This window comes from Apteryx mantelli, chromosome 12 (genome assembly GCF_036417845.1).
Source record: "Apteryx mantelli isolate bAptMan1 chromosome 12, bAptMan1.hap1, whole genome shotgun sequence".
NCBI classification, from domain to species: domain Eukaryota; kingdom Metazoa; phylum Chordata; class Aves; order Apterygiformes; family Apterygidae; genus Apteryx; species Apteryx mantelli.
In genome coordinates, this window is record NC_089989.1 from 23,873,018 (window position 1) to 23,895,520 (window position 22,503).

The 22,503-nt window shown below is 38.7% G+C and overlaps 1 protein-coding gene across 1 annotated transcript in view; it reads right to left on the reverse strand.

Moving 5' to 3' along the window:
- Nucleotides 1-4,713: 4,713 nt before the first annotated feature.
- Nucleotides 4,714-22,503, reverse strand: part of PDZRN3 (PDZ domain containing ring finger 3) — a 158,890-nt gene continuing 141,100 nt past the window's right edge. Inside the window, exons 5-10 of the mRNA XM_067303505.1 lie at nt 22,121-22,208; nt 13,488-13,586; nt 11,860-11,922; nt 10,883-10,984; nt 9,632-9,748; nt 4,714-8,713 (exon numbers count right to left, since the gene is read on the reverse strand). Of these exons, the coding sequence (XP_067159606.1) occupies nt 7,163-8,713; nt 9,632-9,748; nt 10,883-10,984; nt 11,860-11,922; nt 13,488-13,586; nt 22,121-22,208 (2,020 nt within the window). The 3' untranslated portion in view covers nt 4,714-7,162. The remainder of the gene's footprint in view (nt 8,714-9,631; nt 9,749-10,882; nt 10,985-11,859; nt 11,923-13,487; nt 13,587-22,120; nt 22,209-22,503) is intronic.

Genomic DNA, 22,503 nt, shown 5'->3' on the forward strand with positions numbered 1-22,503 from the left:
GAGCCTCCAATACAGGCAGTGCCCTGTCGTGCACCCTGAGGGTCACTTCCATCACCTTTCAAGGGCCTGAGACACTGCTGTCTTCGCATTTGGAAAGACCGTACTTAGGGTGCCTGCATAGGGTACTTGCTTAAGCAGTGCAAGACTAGGACATGAGGGGAAAATGGCTTTTGTTGTTGCGTGTGTCAGAAATGGTTGTGCAGAAGAGAGACAAAGACTGTGGTGAAACTGTTGACCCCCCTTTTAATGTCTGCTTCATTAATACTTTGGGCTTTGCCCTGTATCTGCATTCTGTGAGACCTTATTTGTTTGCTTATATAGTGTTTAGCAATTCTAGACAATGTCATGTTTGAGCGGGGGGGTGGACTAGCTGATCTTCAGGGGTCCCTTTCAACCTCAACTATTCTGTGATACAAATGCACAGACGGATGAGTACAAAGACTTCTGGAAAGAGTAAAGGAAGCAAAACTTTTAGTTGCATTGTAAAACACTGACATAGGAGAAAGCTTAGAGGTTATATATATATGGGTTCTGTCTTTCCTTATTGGAGAAACCTTTTTGACTTTGGAATGGAAACACTGGAAAAGACTCATCAGATTAGTACCAAACAAGCATGCTTGCCTTCTATCTTGAGTTCAGTTTATAGCGAGAAGCCTGTGGAGTTTCTTTGAGAGTTCAAATGCAGTAGAGCAGAGAAGCTTTTTCTGGAATAGCTTTGTAAAGTTGGCTTTGGTTTTTGTTACATTTGGCATCTGTGCTTGCTGGACCTTATGGCGTAACTGAGACTTGTTTCTTGTGGAAATTATTTGAATGTGCCCTTGCTGCTTTTATTTTGGCTGTTTACCTCGAGCCCTAGGGACTAGTAAATGCTGGATGCTTACATTTAACTGGAGCTAAGAAGAAATTTGACAAACCTTGGGTCCCTTCAATTTGCAGCCTTTTGATTTAGTTTTTTAAAACAATTATAGTTGGATTTGCCTTTTGAGGAGTCTTTGTTTGTGGCATTCTAAGCTAACAAAGACCAGCTAAGCCGAGGGATGGATTATGGAAAGTCAAAGCTAGCTCCCCTAACAGGGACAATGGAATCCCGCTCGGTCCGAGCCTTGCTGTGACACCTGGCAGGCCCACACTCCAATATGATAAAGTATTTTCTTTGAGGGAAGGTCACCAAAGTTCACTTTTACAGAGGAGTTCTTATTCTCAGTTAATGGGGCTCCCTGTTGCAAGGTCTTGCAGTTGCTTAACATAAAAAGGATGGATTGTCAAAGAAATTACTTTTAAAGTTCCTCCCTCGCAAATTTATCTGAAAGGACAGACCAAGTGTTCTCTCCTGGCCAAATGGAGCAGTCCATGACCCAGCCACCCAAGCTATCATGCCATTTTGCACTTCCACAGTTTAGGATTTGTCAGCATTTTGATTTCAAATCTTTGTTTCTGGCCACGTGCTGGCCCTTAGGATTGCATTTTGTGATAGAATCTCCTACCTGGGTTTCAGAGCAAACTAATCTTTTTATGCTATAGCAATGAAGACATTTCCAATCCCTTAGGGATTTTTGTAGTCTCAAAAAGCAGATTTATAATTTAAAATGAAATATTGTATGGTTATCATGTCACATCTGAGGTGGACTAAGTCCTTTTTTTGGTCCTTAAGAACGAAATACAAAATCAAAATGTATAAGCAGAGCCAGATTTGTCGTCTTTTGTGTGCGTGTGTATGTAATTTCCTGCAAATGGAAGTGATCCCTAGTCTTAGCTGGGCCCAGACCCAATGGGAAGACTGGCAAATATTCTTTCTGGTCCCTTTCAGACAGAACTGACTCATTTTCCCCAGAAAGGGGAAGGAAAGGTGGGAGTAGACTGGGAGAAATGTTTAACCTAAGGCCAGCATCATCTGCTGGGAGAATTAGGTATAGGCTGTTTGGGCGTGCTTGAATTTGATTTTTCATGTGTAAATACAGGTGTTTGGAGAAGGTACTGGAGGAATTTAGTTATCTTCTTTCTATTAATTTGATTTTGATTGGGGGAGGGGGGATAAAAATATCAGACAAGATTTTTATTTGGGCTTTGACTCCAGTGGAGCTACAATGATGTTTACAATACTGGTGTTGTATTTTTGTAAATTAAAACACTAATTGTAGCTTTATTACCAAGTTATTTTCATCATTAATTGGTTTGATTAAATCTCATCTAAGAAACGTGTGTTTAAGAAAATATACTTTCCTTACAAAGAAAGTATGTGGCAGCTATGTGTGTGTACCAGATGACAACGTTCAGTGGACAACTGACTCAAAGCTGATACCCTATAGGACCACCTCTTGGGCCTGTCCTCCATGCTACCAGATGTTGAGCATTCTTGAATTCAGCTGGAGACGGAGACCTCCATTTTCCAGCGGTGCTTGTCCTGTCGCAAGATCCTGCTTTGAATTCTCTGAGATTGCTTGGGGTCTTTCAGCTTACATCAGTGGGCTTTGGGTCAGGTCTGTGTATTAAAGCCCTCATGCTGAGCATGAAATCAGCCTAGCTGAACTTTATATGTGGCCCCCATTGTCTTCTTTTTTTTTAATAATATATACCAATATCTTGACTAAACATTGTCAGTCTCTGCAGTGAGACTTGTGTTTTAGATTATATGAAATGGGAATGAGAAACTTTCCATGTAGAAGCCCCTGAATCTAGTACGACTTTCTTTCATGACAGGCACTTAAAGAAAAGTGGTATTAATTCTGCATTTTTGCATTTTAACGGTGAACACATTTTCATTGATCATAATGAAAGTTAAAACTGTATTAACTGTAAAGTTAAAATGAGTTGTGCTCGTTTAAGAAAGCCACCACTCTTCCAGATTAGCTCTGGATGGAAGCTCGCAGAAGCTGTTCTGATGGAGAAATGAAACTGCTGGGATGAAACTCCGAGCAGAATCTTTGCTATTTTGTCACAATAAAGAATTTACTTTTAATAAAACCAGGGGCTCAGGTTGGAGGTGCGACATCTGCTGTGACAATTTTTGTCTTACCTTTGTTTTTTGACATCTCTCTAATTAGTTTATGTTCCAATAAATCCTTAATACAAGGACTGTTTTAAAAACAATTGAAAACAAAACAAAAAGAGGACTTTAAATTGCTTATGGCTTGCTTTGTATGGCTTCCAGGCATTTGAGCAATTTTGCTAACAAGTATCCTGTAACCTATTTCCAAAGGCCACTAGCAGATAATTATATTTGTTTAATTTACATACTTTCAGTTTATAATCCTAATTAGTTCTCCAACCAGTAGTCCCTAGGCGATATGTAGTCTTACCTCATTTTATTTGCCATCCCTAATGTGCAAGTTTTCTTCTTTTAATTTACGAAAAAATGCTGTTAGGTTTGGTTCAGGGCTTTCCTATTTCAATGCATATCTAAACTGGATGATTCCACGCTGATTTAAACCCTGTTTGCAAATAAGTATTTTACATCCTTATAGATCATTCTTTATGTTATGTCTAGGAGATGTTCTGCAATTTAAGGAAACCGACCTGGGTTTGACACAGAGCCTATCTGTATTATAAACATATCGGGCCAAATTCTGCTCCAACCTGTATCCAGGGTGTCCTGTGTACATCTCCGATTACCCAAAGGTGGGCACTGGCATAGGCTGCGGAGTGGAGTGTTAGGTCTGTGGCAGTGTCAGGCTGCTGCCATGGCAGAGCCCAGGTCAGGGCTGTGTGGCAGTAAGAATGAATAAAGGCTGTGTGAGGATGTCTGGCAAATTGGGAACGGTCTGTGTAAGGAGACCTGCAAAATCTCCTGGCTGATGGGTAATGGCTTGTTCCCCCTTCACGTAGCTAGGATTCTCTCCTGTACGTAGTATTCTGGGCTCACATCACCCCTGCCTGAGATTACGTTCAATAAAGTGGCTAGGGAGGAAGGAAAAAGGATGAACATGAAGACTGCTACTTTCAGGTTTAAATGAGAAACACTCCTTTAGCTCCTTCCAGGTTCAAATGAACTTCAAAAAAATACTCAGGATGAGCTTTGTTATTGGAAAGAGCAGATCTGTCAGTGCTGATCCCTGCAGGAGTCTGAGTAACTGGGACTGAAGAGAAGGGTCAGCGTCTTGCTGTGGGGTAGGACCATGTGCCCAGGCTCTGAGGATGGCTCTGGTGCCCTGCGGTGGCGCTCAGCAGCTGGGAGGCCTCGGGTTTCAGGTAAAGCCTGAAGTAAGACAGGAGACAGTCTCCACTGCTGCGTGGAGATTTCTTGCATGAGATGTCTGTAGGCAACTAGAATAATAATTTCAGTTGTTATCTTATAAGCACTGTAGGCACTATAATACAATTTATAGAAAAGCTGTTGGATAAAACATTTCTTCTTAGGCATCAAAGACTACTTTCTGGTCTGATTCATTCCACTGTAAGGAGGTCAGTTTGGACTAACACTATGGTAATTCCCAATATTTCTTTGCAAGCAATAAAAAGAACAGAAATTTTCCTTTTCACCACTGCATTAAGTACTTTGATAAAGCAATGAAAATAGGGTGTGTGGTAAGATAGCTAACTGAGCAAGGAGAAGCAAAATCTGTAGTTTGCATAACTTTTGCCCAGATTTATGAGATAACTGACAGGTTCTGTGAGCTGATGTTAGTTCATAAATCGTAATATTAAGAGAGACAAGTGATTTTTGAATGAAAAAAATACAAATGTTTAGTGACGAAAAACTCAAAAGTGAGAGAATAATTCTTGGCCAATAATTTTATTTCAAAATCTTAAAGAATGTAAGTTTTATACTGTTGATGCTTTGGTGTAATTTCTACACATTGCACTTTAGTTCCCAGAATATGTTTATGCTGTTATATATGTGTGTATGATGCTAAAAGCACTTATATTGTTGACCTCTTAAGGAGGAACCATTATCTGTGAAGTTATTCCAGAGGAGCCTATCTTTGTGGTACACCTTGATTATAATTTTTCCTCATTAGAGCATTTCAAATCATACTCCAGAATTTCCAGGTGGAATAAAAGATAACTTGAATGTCTTTTCATGCCTGGTTTATGGATTGCGATTCCACTCTAGTTAGATGCCTGCGCTCTGCCTATGCATCTAGATTTCTGAACTTTTTCAGAGGCAATAATATGACATGGCTCATGTGCCTGTAATTGGGATGAACGCAACACAAACTCAAGTAAAGCAGCTTTGAGACAGAGATAATAAGCATCTTAGTTGAAGGCACAGTGTTGTGAAAATCATACGTTAAATTTTTCCTACTTGTACCACTGTTGAGATGGTAACTGTTTGTAATGTCAGGTGAAATCCTGGCTCTATCAAGTCATAGAAAAATCTCTCAAAGACTACAGTAGAGCTAGTATTTAGGGGAAAATATTGCTTGAAGATAAATTTACAGAAGTTTATTGATGTGAGTGTCAGATTTCAAGGGACAGTGACAATCTGCATCAGCTGAGGATGCATTTCCCCCTGTGTAACATGGTTTTCCATGGAATATGGCAGACATGCTTAATGCCAATTCAGTGCTAATCCACAAATGGATGTGAAGAAATGAACCAATGCTTGCTTCTTGGTAACAGACTGAATAGGCACGGAGGTGCTGTTTAATCTCTCTCCTTCTAGCTTTTCACTTTTATCAGTATTAAGATTATAACTTTTGCTATTCTGGAAGGAAAATTTAGAAGGATTTGGGAGTGAGTTTTTTGTGGGGATAAGGAAAAAGGGAGAGGGGATGAAGAATTTGGGAACTATTCATAGTGAGTCTACTTCACTATTTATCCAGCATAGTATTCCAATTTAAACCTGGGTGCTTAATTTGAAATGGAAAACAAGAAAATGAGTGAGATATCTCTTTGACATCCACTTTTTGTCCTTTTCACCATCTGTTTTGTTCTATTATATTTATTTATTTATATTGGAATGTAAGCCAACACTGAGCTTGTTGCTCAGATTTATGTATCACTAAGAAACCATAAACCAGAAAAAAACAAAGTCGAAGGCCTATTTCGTTCTCATTTACAGGTCGTCTTAAATGCATTGTGAGATGAAGCAAGATATTCGTTGTTTGATTCTGCTCTTCATACTTTTGGTACTTTTCTCTTGCCTCTTCCCTCCATGTCTCCTTCTCCCCCAAAAACTTCAGTCCAGAATCCCTCCAGAGTCATGATGCAGATTTTCCTGTTAGTTTTGATCTCCACTAGGCTGTCCAGTCATTCCTTCAGCAAATGAGCTATGCTCTAGAAATGAATATACTAAGTAGTGAAACCAGAAGGGAGTCAAAAGAATTTAAAGTTGTTTGAAATATAAAACAATAATTTATTTTACTTCATTTTACTTGTTAATGTTTGTAGCTAATGATAATTTCATGAAACTGCTTTCATAATTCAGTACATTCAAATCTATAAAGCAAACAGTTACTACCATGGGCATTTCAAATTACACAAACTGTCTTATATAAACAAATTACCTGTACATGCACATTTTTTCAATAGGTTGCAACATTTGCAAACATGCTTTAAAATCCTTTAAAGCTGCAGTATACTGTACTTTGCTTCAGGCTTTTGAGATGAAACCTACATACTTCCTTTAAAAACCTTAAAGAGAAAAATGTTTAAATGTTGATCATAACTCTAAAGACTGCTGTTTGATACATGTTAAGTATTATAAGAGAATGACTCTATCAGGAATTCAATAATTCTGAGCTTAAACCTTGAGCTAAATATTGATAAACAGCACTCTGTGTGGAAGTGAACAACAGCAAAATAATATCACAAAATATGGTTTCACAAAAAATACATATGTGCAGTTGCTCTTGTGGGTTTTTGCTTTTTTTAGGCAAAGAAAAGCATGTGTACTTTTTTATATGAATATAGTTTAAGCAAATTACCTGTGTAAGTATGGTTAATACATTTCTGATATTTAAACACTTTATGCAAAAGGTAACAAGTAAAAAAGTACAATCAATATTCCAAAAAGCTTTGCTAATATTGCCTTTGAAGGAGATGTGCAGGCTTTCTCTCCACTTTATAATGGAGATCCTGGCACCCACAGTTGTAGAGTTCAGTATTTGAACTATAAACTTGATGACTGTATCTTATATACAAAAAAACTTGCCACATTGAACGAGGCATTGATTTCTACCCCAATGGTAGTGTTTTATGTACATAATTTAGCAGTGGGTGATTATACAGTAGTCACTGACAGGAAAGAATTGTACACTCGTGTGCCATCTGGTGACTTTGTTCCGTGGGTTAACAGTTCTTGGATTGTCATCCAATTGTCAAATATCTTTTTATTTCTTTTCTTCATCATTTTTTTGTGGCTCAGTTCAATGATATTCATCTCTTTCTTTTCTTCTGCACCTTGCTGTTCCTTTAAACAATCTAGCCTGCTCTGCATCATAAACTCACGCCTTCTCCTCTGCTCCTTTGCTTTCACTAAATGCTGCTTCCGCTCTTCCTTACTCCAGTAACGGCCCATCTTCATTTCACTTATGGCATCATCATCAGTCGTCATACCGCTGCGCTCCTCCTTAATCTTTATGGCACGTTCTCTCAGCAACCTGTCCCTGACTGGCCTCTTTGTAATGTAGCGGGTCCCATCACTTCTGACCTTGACTTTCCATTCCATCCTCTGTTCGCTCTGGCTTGAGTTAAAGTCTTTGCACATGCTCACCAGGCTCATTTGGCTCTGTGCATATTCCACGGCTGATTTCTGTTGGATCAGCTGCATGTAGCTCTGATAGTGCTGTGCGTGGGCAGGGATGTGAGCATGCTTATATGGAGAGTGATGATATGGGGAGACATAGGAGCCAGAAGGCTTTTGACCATTAGTTGGGCTTCTGTTTCCATCACTGGCTTTTCTGTCTTTGCTTTCCAGCTGCTTGCTGAGGTCAGGATCTTTAGGAGAGGAATGGCATTTACCAACACTGGATTCATGACTCTCTGAGCTAGGAAATAAATTCTTTTGGGAGGCATTATGTGCCACTACCCCCTCATTACCTTGACAGTTAATGCCTTCTGCAGTTCTGCGCAGTGAATTGTCAGGGGAAATCTCCAGTGTGAGTGGTGTGCTTCGGCAGCTTTCTCCTGTGTTATATGCACTTGAGCTATCCTTGTCAGACTTCTCGGGGAGCTCTGTAATGTCTGAGAGCTCATGCCTGCGAACATCGATGCTTGTATTATAGTTGCGGAACCCACTGTTATGTAGCATCCAAGGCTCCCGGTACTGCTCTTTCAGCTGCTGCATTTTATGAGCTCTCACAATATTCAGGCACTCGAGCTCGATATTGCGGAGCTCCTCATTCAGCATCTCCAGCTCTCTGTCAACACTTTCTTGGTCGCTTTTGCTCATATCCAGAGTGCTGTTGTGATAATACAGATTGTAAGGGTTGGCAGACTTCACTTGGCACTTCAGTTCCAGCAGTTCCCGGAACCGTTCACATTCATCTACAGGGATTCCAAGGAAGTCGACGTCTGTGCAGTCAGCTGAGATGAACGACTCATTGCTGAACTGCATATCGCCGCTTCCTAGGGTGTCATGGCTGTATGTCAGCTTCTTCTGGCTCCCTAAAGTGTTAGAAGAAGTGGTGTGATCATCTGCGTTGTTTTCCTGCTCTGAGCTTTCATCATTCCGAGTGCTATCATCTGTGCGCCCTACGCCACTGTCCTTCTCATGCTGATTAGATAAGATAGTGGCTGTATCTGTGGTACCTCCATCTTCCTCATGCTTCTTCTAACAGCAAAAACCAAAACAGAGAAACAGAAATTATTGCAAGGATATAAAATAGCTCAGGGCATTTATTTAAAAGTTTTCTTAATCTGTTACCTATTATGTTGTCTGTATCTTTGTCTTGTACTTACATAGAAAGAAAGCTTTATACAAGAGTGGTTACTGAAAACACAGCACACTCTGGATGATCTTTTCAGAAGAACTTGGGGTCTGCTTTTCAGTTATATAGCAACAGTGTTAGAAGTCAAACTTCCAGAATGTTTCTTCTCCCATTTCTAAGTGAAAATATGTCTTTTCAAAACACGTGGCTCCCACAGAGGATGTGCAATTTGAAAACTCTAGACAAAAATCAAATACTATTCATGAACTTATATGATTGCATTGATTGTGGCAGAACAGTCGGGAAACCTGGTCTGTATTTGTGGCTCTGCATGCACTTTACTGTTCAAAAACTCTTTTTGCCTTTCTCCTCATATGTGAATCTCATTTCCCTCAGTTTCCTGACTTGCCAATTCACACTTTAATGTTTTGGAAGGCAGGCTGTTTTCACTTTGTGTGTGCATATCAAATAGGATATTTCAGAAGCTGGCCTCCTGCCTGCCTTATCTGCCATATACCTCTCTCATACTTTTCTCAGTGACCACAGCAAGAATGGTGGATTTCTAAGAACTCATGTTGTAATGGGGTGTGAGGGGGCAGGGAGAGGGGAAATTAAAAAGTTAACATTTTAAAATGTTTTGGTCCCTGAGATGAAGTTTTCTGTGTGGTCTATGGACAGAGTCATGTAGTATCCTGATTTTTCATAAATTTTTTTTGCCTTGATCGTCATTCAGGACACTAAGTTTATTCAGTCAAGCTCAATATTGGAATATTGAGTGCAATGTGATGTTTTGACACCATTGTACAACGGTATGGCAGTACCTGCTGAAGCATGCTGGCAGTAAATTGCATTGCCTGGTGGTGCTGTTCCTCTAACATGTCCATGTGCAAGTCATCCAGAAAATCATTTCTGTCATCATCCATCCATCCTTCATCCAGCTATGTGAAAAGGGAGGGAAAAATAAACAAAATGTTGTCAAAAGAATGAAGACTGACATAAATTGCACTCCTTCTTTGTGAAAAGTGATCGGGAGGTCTTAGGAGGTTCCTAACTCTATGACAGTGCTGCAGTATCCTGGGAAGAAGCACACATCTCCTCAAAGAGTGAGTATTGACTGTTTTACCCCCTCATCACCCCCATCCATACAGATGCAGATCTCCAACAGCACAGTTAGAAATCCTTCTGAACAAAACTTTTAGCTTCAATAGTCCTTCATATAAATGAAAAATAGCACTTTCATCCATGGAAATACCTCTAAGAGTTGGAGCTGATTTGGTTTGTGTGTAATTTTATTAGTATATATAAAAATACTCCAGAGGCCAAAGCTTGAACACACAACTTGGCTTAGGTGGTGAGGCAGCATAAAGGGCTGGAAGGGAAGATGCTTGCTATGGGTCTGTGGGAGTGATCTTTTTACCCCAAACCTCAATCATATCCCCAGGGGAAGATCAGAAACATCTGATCTTCAGATGTTGGTTGTGAACTGGACCCTGTCTCTCCAGGAACATTGGCAAAGGATGCTCACATAGGCCATGGAGCAAGAGAGAAATAAAAGAGTGCTCATGGCTATTGTTTGTGCCATGCTCATTAGTGAATGTCTTGGTCATGCTAATCCCCCTTCTACAAGAAAAGGGTTGGACTCTAGTTAAGCCTTCTGTTATAGCTGAGAATGCTTCTCGATAGTATTTAATCACGTTTAGAGATGGTGTATAAAGGCCTAAATAGTAGGTGTTTCTATGAATCATTACTCAATAGTTATAGGAATTAGAGTTCAGTATGTCATTTATAGCTATGGCTTGAAACCATTCATAATACCTTGCAGTGATGCTTGTAATGGGATTACAGAATATATTAATTGCTGAACTTCTTAAATTGAACTTTAATATAAAATGTGATAAAAGTATCATGACTGCTGAATTCATTATTTCAGACCATATATATGTCCTATCAAACTGTGTAATATGGTTTTAAGTAGATAAAATTCTTCAAAATGCGGTTATTGTTTCCTAGAAAACAGCAACTCTGTTTTAATTAAAACTTAAGAGAGTATTTTATTGTTGTTGCTACACTACCTGAATTTCTGGTCTTGCAACAAGTAGGGAGATATTCTTGCTGTCTTCGCTGGTGAGAAGGGCCACAGCTTCTTCTCTGTTCTGTACTTCTATGCCATTAATCTTTAAGAAAAAGAGCAACAAAATGAAATCCGTTCATATGGATACTTCTGTCATGGGCTCTACAGAATTGCATGGCTGGATAGATCCCAGTGCAGTACAGGCCAGGCACAGTCCCCATTCAAAACTACAGCAGTGTTTAGTGTTGGATACATTTGTGGGTTTGGACATGTGAAACTATTCCCTATCTGTGGTGGTGATATGCAGGGTTATATAGGAAAAACCTTGTTATGAGAACAGAAACTAGAGGAGAGTTGGGCAGGAGCAGAATCGTAACATCAACTCTGGTGGGTGGGAAGGAACATCCTTGTATGGGACAGGAGATAATGGGAACACTCTTCCCAAAATCTAAATGGCGTGGGGGCCTCCACTTGTGTTTGTCTCTGCAGTGGATAATCACTTCTAACAACAAAAACCCTTCAGTGTAGGATTGCACTTAGTAGACTATTTATTCTGGCATACAGGAAAGCTTGTTCAGCCTGCTGAGCAAGTGTTAACACACTTGTTAATAGAACTGCCTGGAGAGATTTTGCAAAGAGGGATAAGTACTTGGGCCACAATGGAGGGTTTCCGTGGTAGAAAGAAGACTTAAAAGGCGTATCAGGTTATGTGCTGAAAATCCATGTGGTCCACTTGTAAAATGCTTAGCCTGCAAGAGCAGGGCTAATACCGGACTTTACCTGGCCAGGTATACCAAAATCTGACTAATTGATATGTGGCAGAGAAAAGGGAAATGTCTTCAGAAAGTTAAAAGGAAGGGTATAAATACCAGTCTGAAGGGAATGACTTGTAAGAATGATACTAAAATAAAGACAGTGAATTAAATATTGCAGTGGATTATGGTGTGTTAGCAGACTTTCAGCCATTTACATACATACTTGAATAATGCGATCCCCCTCTTGGAGTCGACCATCTTTTGCAGCAATACTGTTGGGGTCAATCTACAAAATAAGAGGACAGTAAGTGCTTTGCAGGTTTTACGGCTCAGTCTTTTACTTCCTGTTGTAAACCCAATATTTGTAATATGACTGGTCTTGCAAGCCAGTGTGCCCATCATTGCTGCTAGATCTGTGTTTCTTACTTCTTACCTAGTGATTAGAGGACTTTTCCTAGCTTATGTAAGAGGATGTGAAATGCAGGTTAAAATAGCTAAGTCAAAACCAAAACATTTCTTCCTGACGTGAGTTTTCAGAGAATGTAGGTTTATCAACAAAAAAGTTATAATTTAACATCTTGCTTTAGAACACAGTGTTCTCATTGGAGCCTGTAGTTTTTACATACAACACAGAAAGGATTATGTCATAAATGATGTATTTTAATGGAAGATTTTAGATATAGTTATGAGATTTTCCCCCTAAATTACTATTGCGAAGTTTGAAATGGATCTGAGTGATAAAAAGATTATGTATAAAAAGTTGCATATTTCATGAAAGGAGGCAAAGAGGCAAATATGCCCCAAATCTTTGTTTGCAAACAAAAATGTATCGACCTTTTTCATGTATATTGTTTCTGGAATCAATTGAGAACAAAAATTCAAGGCAGAGTATATTAAAAATCCTTTGGAAACTTCATCTGAAATTGAATGCCAAGAATGTGTTAGGGGAAAAAAGAACACTAAATGTCAATATAATGAATGCTGTTATCTGTAAGAAAAGAGATCTTTTTAAAAAAAAAAAAAAAAAGATAATCAGACATTGCAAAATACATGCATTTCTGTTGTGATGGAAAAGCAACATTTCATGTGCCCTTACAAATGAGAAATGAGGTATTTTTGATGAGTGGAGGCTCAAGGACAACACATACCTTTTGTGTTCGTGCAGACTGCAATAGGTAATATAGCGCTCTAGACTTACAGGTTACAAAGACAAGCTTTTGTGCTGGTAGTTGTTCATGTTCAATACTGGAGAAGATTTTGATTGAACATTGTGCTGTCCAGGTGAATAAGTTGCAGGTACTGAGCCTTCTGAAGACTGTGTGCTTGAACTTTTTTTTTTCCCCCAACACCATATTTCTAAAGGAGTAGGGAGAACTTTTTTTATGTTCTTTGCCTCTAGCATTGTGAAGTGGTGCAGAGTTTCTTAATGCCACTGGAAGAAAGGTTATGATTTTGGAAAAATCATGCTGATATGCATCACCAACACTTAAATCTGTCACACTGTAATTATTGAAGAAGAGAAATACATGGGAAAAACTGGAGGAAAATGATTTATTTCAGGGGACAGACTTGTTGTTTTGCTGTGTCCTGCACTGAAATCTAGGAAAAGTTCTGTATACTCCTGGCTGTCTCTGCTCTCTCCACCTCCTCATTGAAGTCAATAAGAGCTTGACTTCAATGGATACAGGATTTCACTCAGTTTGAAGGAAAGGAAAAACAATGAATTTTTCCCAGTTACTGCATTCTGGCTGGTTTTGGAACATGGTACAAACAGGTAAGGATTTATCTTAAATGCCCAATACTTCTGTTTAAAAGACCAATTATATCCTATGCAAATCAGCTCAGTCTTACCTCACTCACGTAAATACCAATGTCATCTTCATCATCCGTTCTATAACATACAGTAAGGCCAAGCTTGTCCTGGCTGTTCACTCTATGTAAATCTACTTCCTGAGGTTAGGAGAGAAGGAGGGAAAAAAAAGGACATTCTCCGTGAGACACTGGTGACTAATGGAAGCAATTTTTCAAATACAATGAAAATATTTTGCTTAAGTGATATACTGGATCTCTTTTCATTTTACTGTGTAGACTAGGTTAACTTACTGAGCAAAACACGATTATATGCAGACAATCAATAGTTGGGACATTTTTGACCCTTCAATCAATATAAAGTCATTTTGAAAATAGACCTTTTATTGATCTTAAAGAAGAAAAATTACCTATATTTCATGTAGTGGCAAGACTTCAAATGCTAAAATACTTATAAAGTATGATTTCAGTATACATACCACAGCTGGTATGTATTTTTTTTTTTTTCCTGTAAGGAGGAAAAGTTTCGGGATTTTCTGGAAAAGAAAAATACTCTATTACCTTAACTTGTGTAAATTTCATGAAGAAATGAATTCGTAACTTAGGAGTGTGACTGAAGATCAATATGTTGTCAGCATAGCGTTTGATATTGGTAATAGAAATACAATTTGTACTTCGATATCTTGCAAGGGTTTGGTTTGAGCAAGTCGTGGTTTATCGTTCTAGCGCTCTTTGGTGATCTTATTAGCCTTGAAGCCATTTAAGCCATCTTAAAAATGTTTTTCCTCAATGCTTTTTACCAAAAAGACATGACCTGGGTTAACTTTTTTCCTACATGTGTTGTCTCTTTGTGATACCAGCTGGTATAAAAGGGTTGTGAAATCCATGGAGGCGTCCAGCCACGGTGCGGAAAGTTGCTGGCTGGTCCGTGGCCAGCAGGGCTGGCTCGGCTCTGCCTCGTGGCCTCCACCGCGGTCCCTGGGGGAGCTGCGCGGCCCGCAGAGCTCAACGCCTGCGCTCGGCTCCTTGCCACTCGCGGCCTCAGCCCTGAGGAGGCTCCCGCAGGGAGACAGCAGGTTGCTCACGGGTAGACAGAAGAGCAGCAGGGTGTTTTACTGCCCCTAAAGCAGGCTCGACAGCGAGAGAGGCTTTGGTGCAGCCCTGCTCCTCCGCAGCTACTGGCAGGCAGGCCGGCCGCCGAGGGGGGCTGCTGCGGAGGGGACGGGGAGAGCGGCAGGCGGGGAGCAGGGGAGCCGCTGAGGAGGAGGGCGCAGGCCGCCTGGGGCGCGAGCCCAGGGGCAGCCCCTGCCGCCGTCCGGCCCGGCCCGGCCCGGCCCAGCGGGGCTCCTCCGCTCCCAACTGGCCCTTCCCATGTAGAAGTCCTGATAACGCAATTCATTATTTCTCAGCGTCTCCCTGTTTTGACCTGCGCTGTGCCATTTGTGAGGGGCAAGACAATAAAACAAGCTGATATGAATAATTTATTGGCATGTCTAGATGACAGCTGCCAAGATCAGCAATCTCTTCTTATTTACTTGTCAACATGTGTAATTTCTTCTTTTTTTAAAGAAACGTAGCTGTAAATGTCAGTGACATTTCAGATGGTATTTAAATGGTTTCAATCAATAGTATCCACGGTGAACTGCTGCTTTTTTTTCCTCTCCCTTTTGTTACTTAAAGGTTGAACACAATGATTTAATAGTGGGATTTTTTTTTAAGACTTTTAAAGCTTTATGGGCTTTCTAGAGAGGAGACAAACTCTTCAGTAGAAAAGATGAGAGAATGTGGACCTGATTTTGATCTCAGTTAATGTTGTTAATCCTTGGGAATGCCACTGAAACCAATGTTTTTATTCTGGATTTAATCATGCTGTGAAGTGGGGAAAAGGTGGGAATATGTGAATCAGGAACTTAACTTAGGCCTGGAATGATTCCCCTATTTCCTGCATACTTTCACAAAATGACTTCATGTCTTGAAAAAGATTTTTATGTGGTTTACTCATATGAGAACATGCCAGTGAAATAACTGCAAGAAATGATTACTCTTGGTGCTATACCTTATTATATTGTTTGTATCATACTGGCAGTGAAAATATAAAAAGTATGGTGGCTTTAGTTATTATTTAAGTGGATCCTATTTAAGGATAATCAGTTGCCAGCACCCTTTGGAGGGCGAAGAGGGAGCAAGCGATTAGTTTCATTCTTACCTGTAGCATGTTTTGAATAGCAATAGATGTTTTTTCAACAGTGTACAAGAATGAATAGCATTATTATGATTAAAAAGTATGGGTTTACATTTAAAATGCAGCATCCAAGACATCATCTGTGATATACTGGAAGGTAATAGATCACCTGGTGAATTAAATAGTATATATTTTAAAGAAAAACAGATATGTATTCTTTAAAAACATGCACACAAATAAAGCAGTAAAAAGATAAAGCAAACACAAAATTCTTAGAGCAGGTGTTTAGAACCTGAATTTTTATGAGCAATTAGTTGATGGACTTATCCTTGGGTACCATCCCTCTAGTCCTTGGTAGGAATAGAATAACTGGGTTTGATGCTATCCAAATACGATAATTTTGTGTACTTAAAGATAGGAACAGCTGCTTTCTATGGGTCTTTGCGTCAATAAAGTTTTAATATAATCATAAAGGTTTGAAATATTTGAGACAGAAAAGTGCACAATTCCAGTTGGAGTTGAAGAATCAGCTCCAGAATCTTCAAAGTAAAGGTTGTTTCCCGTGTTCAGAGTTGAGTCTATATAATGCACAGATACATTAAAGGGAAAAATACAACAAAAAATTGGCATCTGCAGGTACAGCTATTATGGTAACTTGTGTAATTGTACCAGGAATTAAAGTCTAGGAAATAATATTGGCCCAAAGAACTTTGACGGGGTAAGTCATTGGACTTGCTATTTCTTCCTCCTCTGTCTGGAGCGTTGTACTTCTGGATGGCTGGAGGGCACGATCCTGCAAATCTGTAGTGTTTTACATTCCCACTGCAGACAACAGCCACTGTGTGCACAACAGTGGCTGGATGGCTTCAAAAGTCCCTGCTAGATGTGTGTTCTTTCAGTCTGATGTGCTATACAATCTTGAGATGAAAGAATATTTAGTGCTCAGCAGGGGCTCAGATGCTATGGTAATGAACTCTGTTTATGATCTTAAGTACATCCTAAAACCTATCAGCCACCTCCATTGCAGAAGGGGGAGACATTGAAGTTATTCAACACCTGGTCTAGATGTGCAGAAATTAGATAGCAGACAATGGTAGTATCTGTCAAGTGTGGTAATATCAGGGACTGGGTTGATATGGTAAAATTTTTGAACACACAAACACTTAGAATCATCTGCTTGTTTAGATCAGGTAAAAGTGGCATTTGGGGAGATGTTCAAGAGAAATATCTGTATACTATTACAAAGCAGAGTCAGCACAGGAAAATTGCTTGCAAGATTATTGGCTCCATGTCAAATGGGTAGAGCCAAAGGGAGCTCAAAGAGTTAGTTGCTGAAATCCATATGGCATTTGTAGCAACGCAAGAAGAAATGAATGTGCACTATGACATTATACCTGCAACCGCTCATAAAAGATTAGGAGTAAGTGGCAATAGTAAATTAACCTCTATAAGCTCAAAAGATCATTTATTTGCAACAGATCATTGAATTATTTTACTGGCGATTTAAAATTATGGATGCCTGCAAATTTATAAAAATCTAAGTGCTTTCTCTAGCAAGAAACAAATGAGCAATAGAAATCCGAAATGAGTGCATAATTATCGGCAAAAAAGTTCAAACATTCAGAAAGGATTATTCAGAAAGGATAGTAAGTATTTTGTCCTTCTGTTTCTCTCTCTAAAAAGTTGGCAGGGGGAGTGTTCTATGCTGAATTTTGAGATGCCTGACCAGTAGGGTCTACTTTTCTGCTACTCTCTTAATTGTTTCACCCAGAAAAGAGTGTCAGGGAAATAAATATAAAGAAACATTTCCTTTTCTATTGTGTGAGACCTTCTGAGTACTTTTTGGCAATTGACCCTTGTACAGCAGGAGGAAAAACCTTGTGCTTACTATCTTGAATTGAAGCTAAAGAAAAGTGATCTTTACATTTGTCTTTCCACATAAATATGGTTTTTTTAAAGTAGGTTAAAAATGAAAACTCGAGCTGTCCACATTTTATGGAATAGAATTTTTACAAAACAGGTTTTCTTTCCAAAATTTTTTGCCCTAGAGTAGAAGTAAAAATCTCTCTGCGTGTTTCTGTGCCAGTCTAGCTCTACGATGATAATTCTGAAATGGACCACAGAGACTGGAACTCAGCTTAACTCATCAGTGGTGCTCGGGAAGGCTGAAGAAAACCACCTCTCATCCTGATGAAGACGGACTTAGGATGCCTAAGCAAGATAACTTCAAGCATGCCAAGGCTCTTAGCCAAGTAGATGGCCAGTAGAAGTCTATAATTAAGACCTTTTTCGTGCAGTAAGAGGTGTTAAGGCCAGGTTAAGGTCCTCCAGAAAGCTAAGGGACAGTAAAGTTTCAGTATTTGCCTGTCAGCAAGTTAAAATGTTTTGGATTTGTTTTTGGACTTGTTCCAAACAAAGAACATACAAATATTTGTCTTAGAAACTATAGTTGGGAAGCTGAAGGAATGTACTGCTTTTTAAACTTTTATGTATTCAATCACAGCCTAAGCATGACTGTGAGCATGATAAGGGTTGGCATGACAAGAAGGTGGCTCTTAATCAGAGTAATTCCTACTCAACAAAAGGTGACTGTGGCTGAACTGACGGTCCACAACATAATTTCTGAAAAGACAGTCCAGGGATTGCTTCCTCCTTTTCTGTCTTTATCCTCATTGTCAAAATACAGTTATCCATTTGGACAGCACAAACAATCTAGACAGCAAAAGAAAGAGCTCTTATCTGCCTGTGATGCCTCAATACACAAGCATGGAGATGGCCAAGAAAGGGGTTAGTAGTGCTAAAACAGGCGAGTATCACTGATCCTTTGCCTTGCTTACTGAATTGCAGACTGGAAGTTGTCCATTGAGGGGCGGGATGGGGGGAATATTTGCATAAAAGATGCTTTCAAATCCTTTAAAGTCAGGATGAAATAAAATTTACTGAGTGCTCCTGATTGAGCCTATTGATTTCCATGTTCAAATAGTTACCTCCTCCCCACCTATTGATTTCCATGTTCAAATAGTTACCTCCTCCCCACCCTCTTTCAAATAGATTCTTGGAAAAGTAAGTGGGAGAAAAGTTCCAGCCAGAGTAGCAAAGTATTGTAAGTGGGAGAGCTGGACACTTTCCATACTCAGCTTTTAGTTATGGCTTCCTAAGAGTAATTAAATACTCATTTCAAGTTTTGAAGCACAGATTTTGTTGCTTCAGCATGTTTGTTTCTTGCTGATCAGATGTTGTGTTTTAACACTAAGAACCCAGTGAGAGAGCTGTGCCCTGACAGAAGTGGGAGAATTTAGGAAAAGGGATGGGTTTTTCTTCAAGGGAGCCATCACCTGAAATAGTCCTCTGGAGGAATATACATGCATTCTTTTGAAAAGGAGAATAACTCAAATATCGTTGTATTTAAGAGTGCTTCCCTAGATAGGTAAGTAAATGCTTAATGGGCTAGCGCAGATGTGGCTATAGTAAAAAAGGAAACGTGGCAAAGTTCATAATTATCTCTGGTTTTGAAAATGGAATGAATTGTTAGAGGATAAATTTGAGATGTACTGTCTTCATTGCAGTTTAACTTAAATGTTTTCTACTGTACAGTTGGAACAGACTAGAAATATGCACATTCAGTTACCCTGGCTCCGATAAACAGTAACTCTTTGTGTTTAGTACCCCCTTAGGTGCTGCCTACAAACATCCTTTCCATCAGTGTTTTGCTAACTATCCCAGTTGTGAAGCTTTGTTAGCCATCTGGCCAGAGACAAGGCAAGCTCAGTCTTCAGGGCTTTGGAACTGACTCTTGTGTGGCAAGGGAAGTAATTCAGTCACTTGTAAAATGTTTAGATTTAAAACCGGAGATGGCATGAACTAATACTTGATGTAATATCTGAAAGGGTAGAAAGTAACTTTAAAAAACTGAAGAAGGACAAGATATTCAAGTGAAGGCTTCACTCGCGTCCAGGATCGAGGGAGAGTATTGAAAGGGAGATTTTCTAGCAATTAACAAACATTTCATTTTGTTTTTCGTCTCTAAGCTGTATTTTGTCTCAACTAGCTATTCAGTTCAGGTGACTTCAGTTTAACTCTCTACTCAGAAAACCAAAACTATAAACTGTTTGGGTATAGGAAAGGGTAAGGGCAGAAAGTCAAATGTGAGATAACAAGGCCTTATTTTTGATTCAGAATTTTCTCCTTTGTAATCTGAGAGAATTAACATACTGAGAAAGCCCTCACTTAGTCTCCATGTCTGACAGCTGGACGGACTTGTTTGAATAAACATATTAATGCATAACACTGCAGGGAAATCCTGGTGTGACATTATTCTTCTTTTTTGAACCTGAAATGACTTCTGGCTGGGCCTCTGTGAATAATGAATGTGCTTTTAATTTATAATAAAATAGTCATTCAGGATTTGATCCCTCTTTCCTTGTGGCATGTAAACTTCAAAAGAAAAGAAATGCTATTTATTTACTTTTGTAGTAGGGAATGCATGACTGTTACCTCTGAGTCATCAATTTTAAGAGAAATGTTGGGAGATGAAGCTGGAAACACAATTCGATGTCTTGGCAATACTGTCAGCATAAATTCCTTCCTACAGATATTTACATTAGAAGCTTGTTGTGAACTTGGGTATTTCACTGTTTTTTGTCTTGTTTACTTGTTACAAATCACCAGTCAGTTATAGACTATAAAAGTTTAGATGAGGAGCTTCTGATTTAAATTCAAAGCACATTTTCTTGACGCACAAACCCAGAAGGCTGACTTGATGGGTTTTTTACTTTAGACATTCCTGCTACAGTCAATGAAACAGTGCCTTTAAGGTCTTTTAAAACATATCTATCAAAAGGCGAACAAAAAAGCAACTAGCCAGTTGAGTCCCTGTTAGCACTTTGACCTTACCATTGATCATAGTCTCTACAATTTGAACAGGAATCTTTAGTGGTTTTTAAGAAATACTATTAGGCTACAGAGACTTTTCTAATGTTCATCTCCCTGTGTTACTGAGCTGATCACCTCTTGCCATCAAGTACTATATCAATGTCAAAATTATTAATGTTGTGGTTTAAGCCATATTAATGTCCGGCTACTGAAGTGCATGTGTTTAAACTGTTTTCAGCTCAACTAGTTGACCTCCTAATGGAAGCAATATAATTTATCCACAATATTAGATTTTTTAAAAGATAGATTTTGAAAAGATATTGGCAGAAAATACTAATCTGCTCTACATTTTCCCTTAAGACTGAAATCTATATTGTGTTTGTTTTTATTTAACAAAAAAAGATAGTCACTCTGAAAGAAAGGCCTTGAAGTCTGCTAAATAGCATTTGTTTTACTGGTACTTTGATTCTCTTCTGACTTCAATTTGAGTTTGTATACAGATATGAATTATTACCAGATCTGCAGAATTTGAAGACAATTTGCAAACTTTTTAATGGTGCCTTGATCCTGCAACCACTATTATACAAGGGAGCAACTTCATGCTTGTAGAATGACTGAGCTCTGTTCCCATTGAAGATAATAAATCTCCCACTGATTTAAACAGGGCTACAGACAGGTCAGCATTGCTCCCTTTGACAACTTAAGTGTTACCAGGATCTAAGAAATCAGAAGTGTGGGCAAACTAAAAAAACTGTTCACTTACTGATGATCGTGAATGGATTATCTGGATCAGACATCACTGAAAATAGAGTATTGAGATACTTTACTACTGTTTATCACAAACAGTTAAAAATACTTCAGTGGGACTTGTGTTCAGTACGTGCTTAACTATCTTGCAGAACTAAGGCCCACAATTTATATATTATACTCTGACTGGGAGCAGGTTAAAATTAAGGAAGATAAAACTGAAAATAAACTTCTAACAGCATATGAAAGTACTAAAAACACTAGCATTTTTTAAAGATTAGGCAGGAGAATGGGCTTACATGCATTCATGATTGGTTAAACTTTTATCATCTATAATTTTATATGAATACATATGTAACTTCAGTTATGAAAAAGTGAGGAAGAGCTTAGTATAACACTAGACCTATTTTGATGTTTTCTTGTAAACTTAAAGTAGTTCTAAATTATATGATCAAGAATATCTGTTTCTCAGTTGGGGAATTTTTAACAGAAAATGTATATTTAAATGCTGACATTTACTTTTCTACTGTGACTGCGTGGAACAGGCCCTGCCACTGACAAAACTGTTATTTTTTTTCTTTTTCTTTTTTTTCAGACTTTCAGAAAGTCTAAATCAGGACAGTTATACTGAATTTAATGGGATTAACAGATTTGTTAATTTGTTCACTGAAAGTCTGGCTTGTCGCTTCATGGTATATAGTTAAATATGTCATTAAAGATACTAGTAATGTTTGCAACCTGCAAAGTAACTAAGGAGCAATATTATTACACATAACTGCTTGAAACTGTCTTTTCACTTTATACATAATATAAAGTTTATGATGTGTACATGCTAAATATTAAGTAAATGAAATTATTACTAAACATTAAGTACCTCTAATTCTAACTCATCTCGGTCCATTTCTTGATGAATTCCTCCCATGTAGTCATTTGGGTCATAGTATTCATGCACTGATGGATGACTGGAGGGAAAAAAAAAAGTATGTTTTAGGATGGCACTCTGTACTCTAACATATTAATCCATTCCAAGTTTATAGCAAGGCATGATGAAATTATAGACTAACAACCAGACCAAGATACTGCAGGTGGCAAATGTTATGCAGTATACTGTTTATACCATTAAATGCACTAGGAAAAAAAATACACATATTATAAGAACAGTCTTAAACATTTGGCACATGTTGATGGATGAGGGACTTATAAAGAATTTTAACATATATGTAGCGATTTTCTCCAAATGTAAAGCTGACTTGGGGA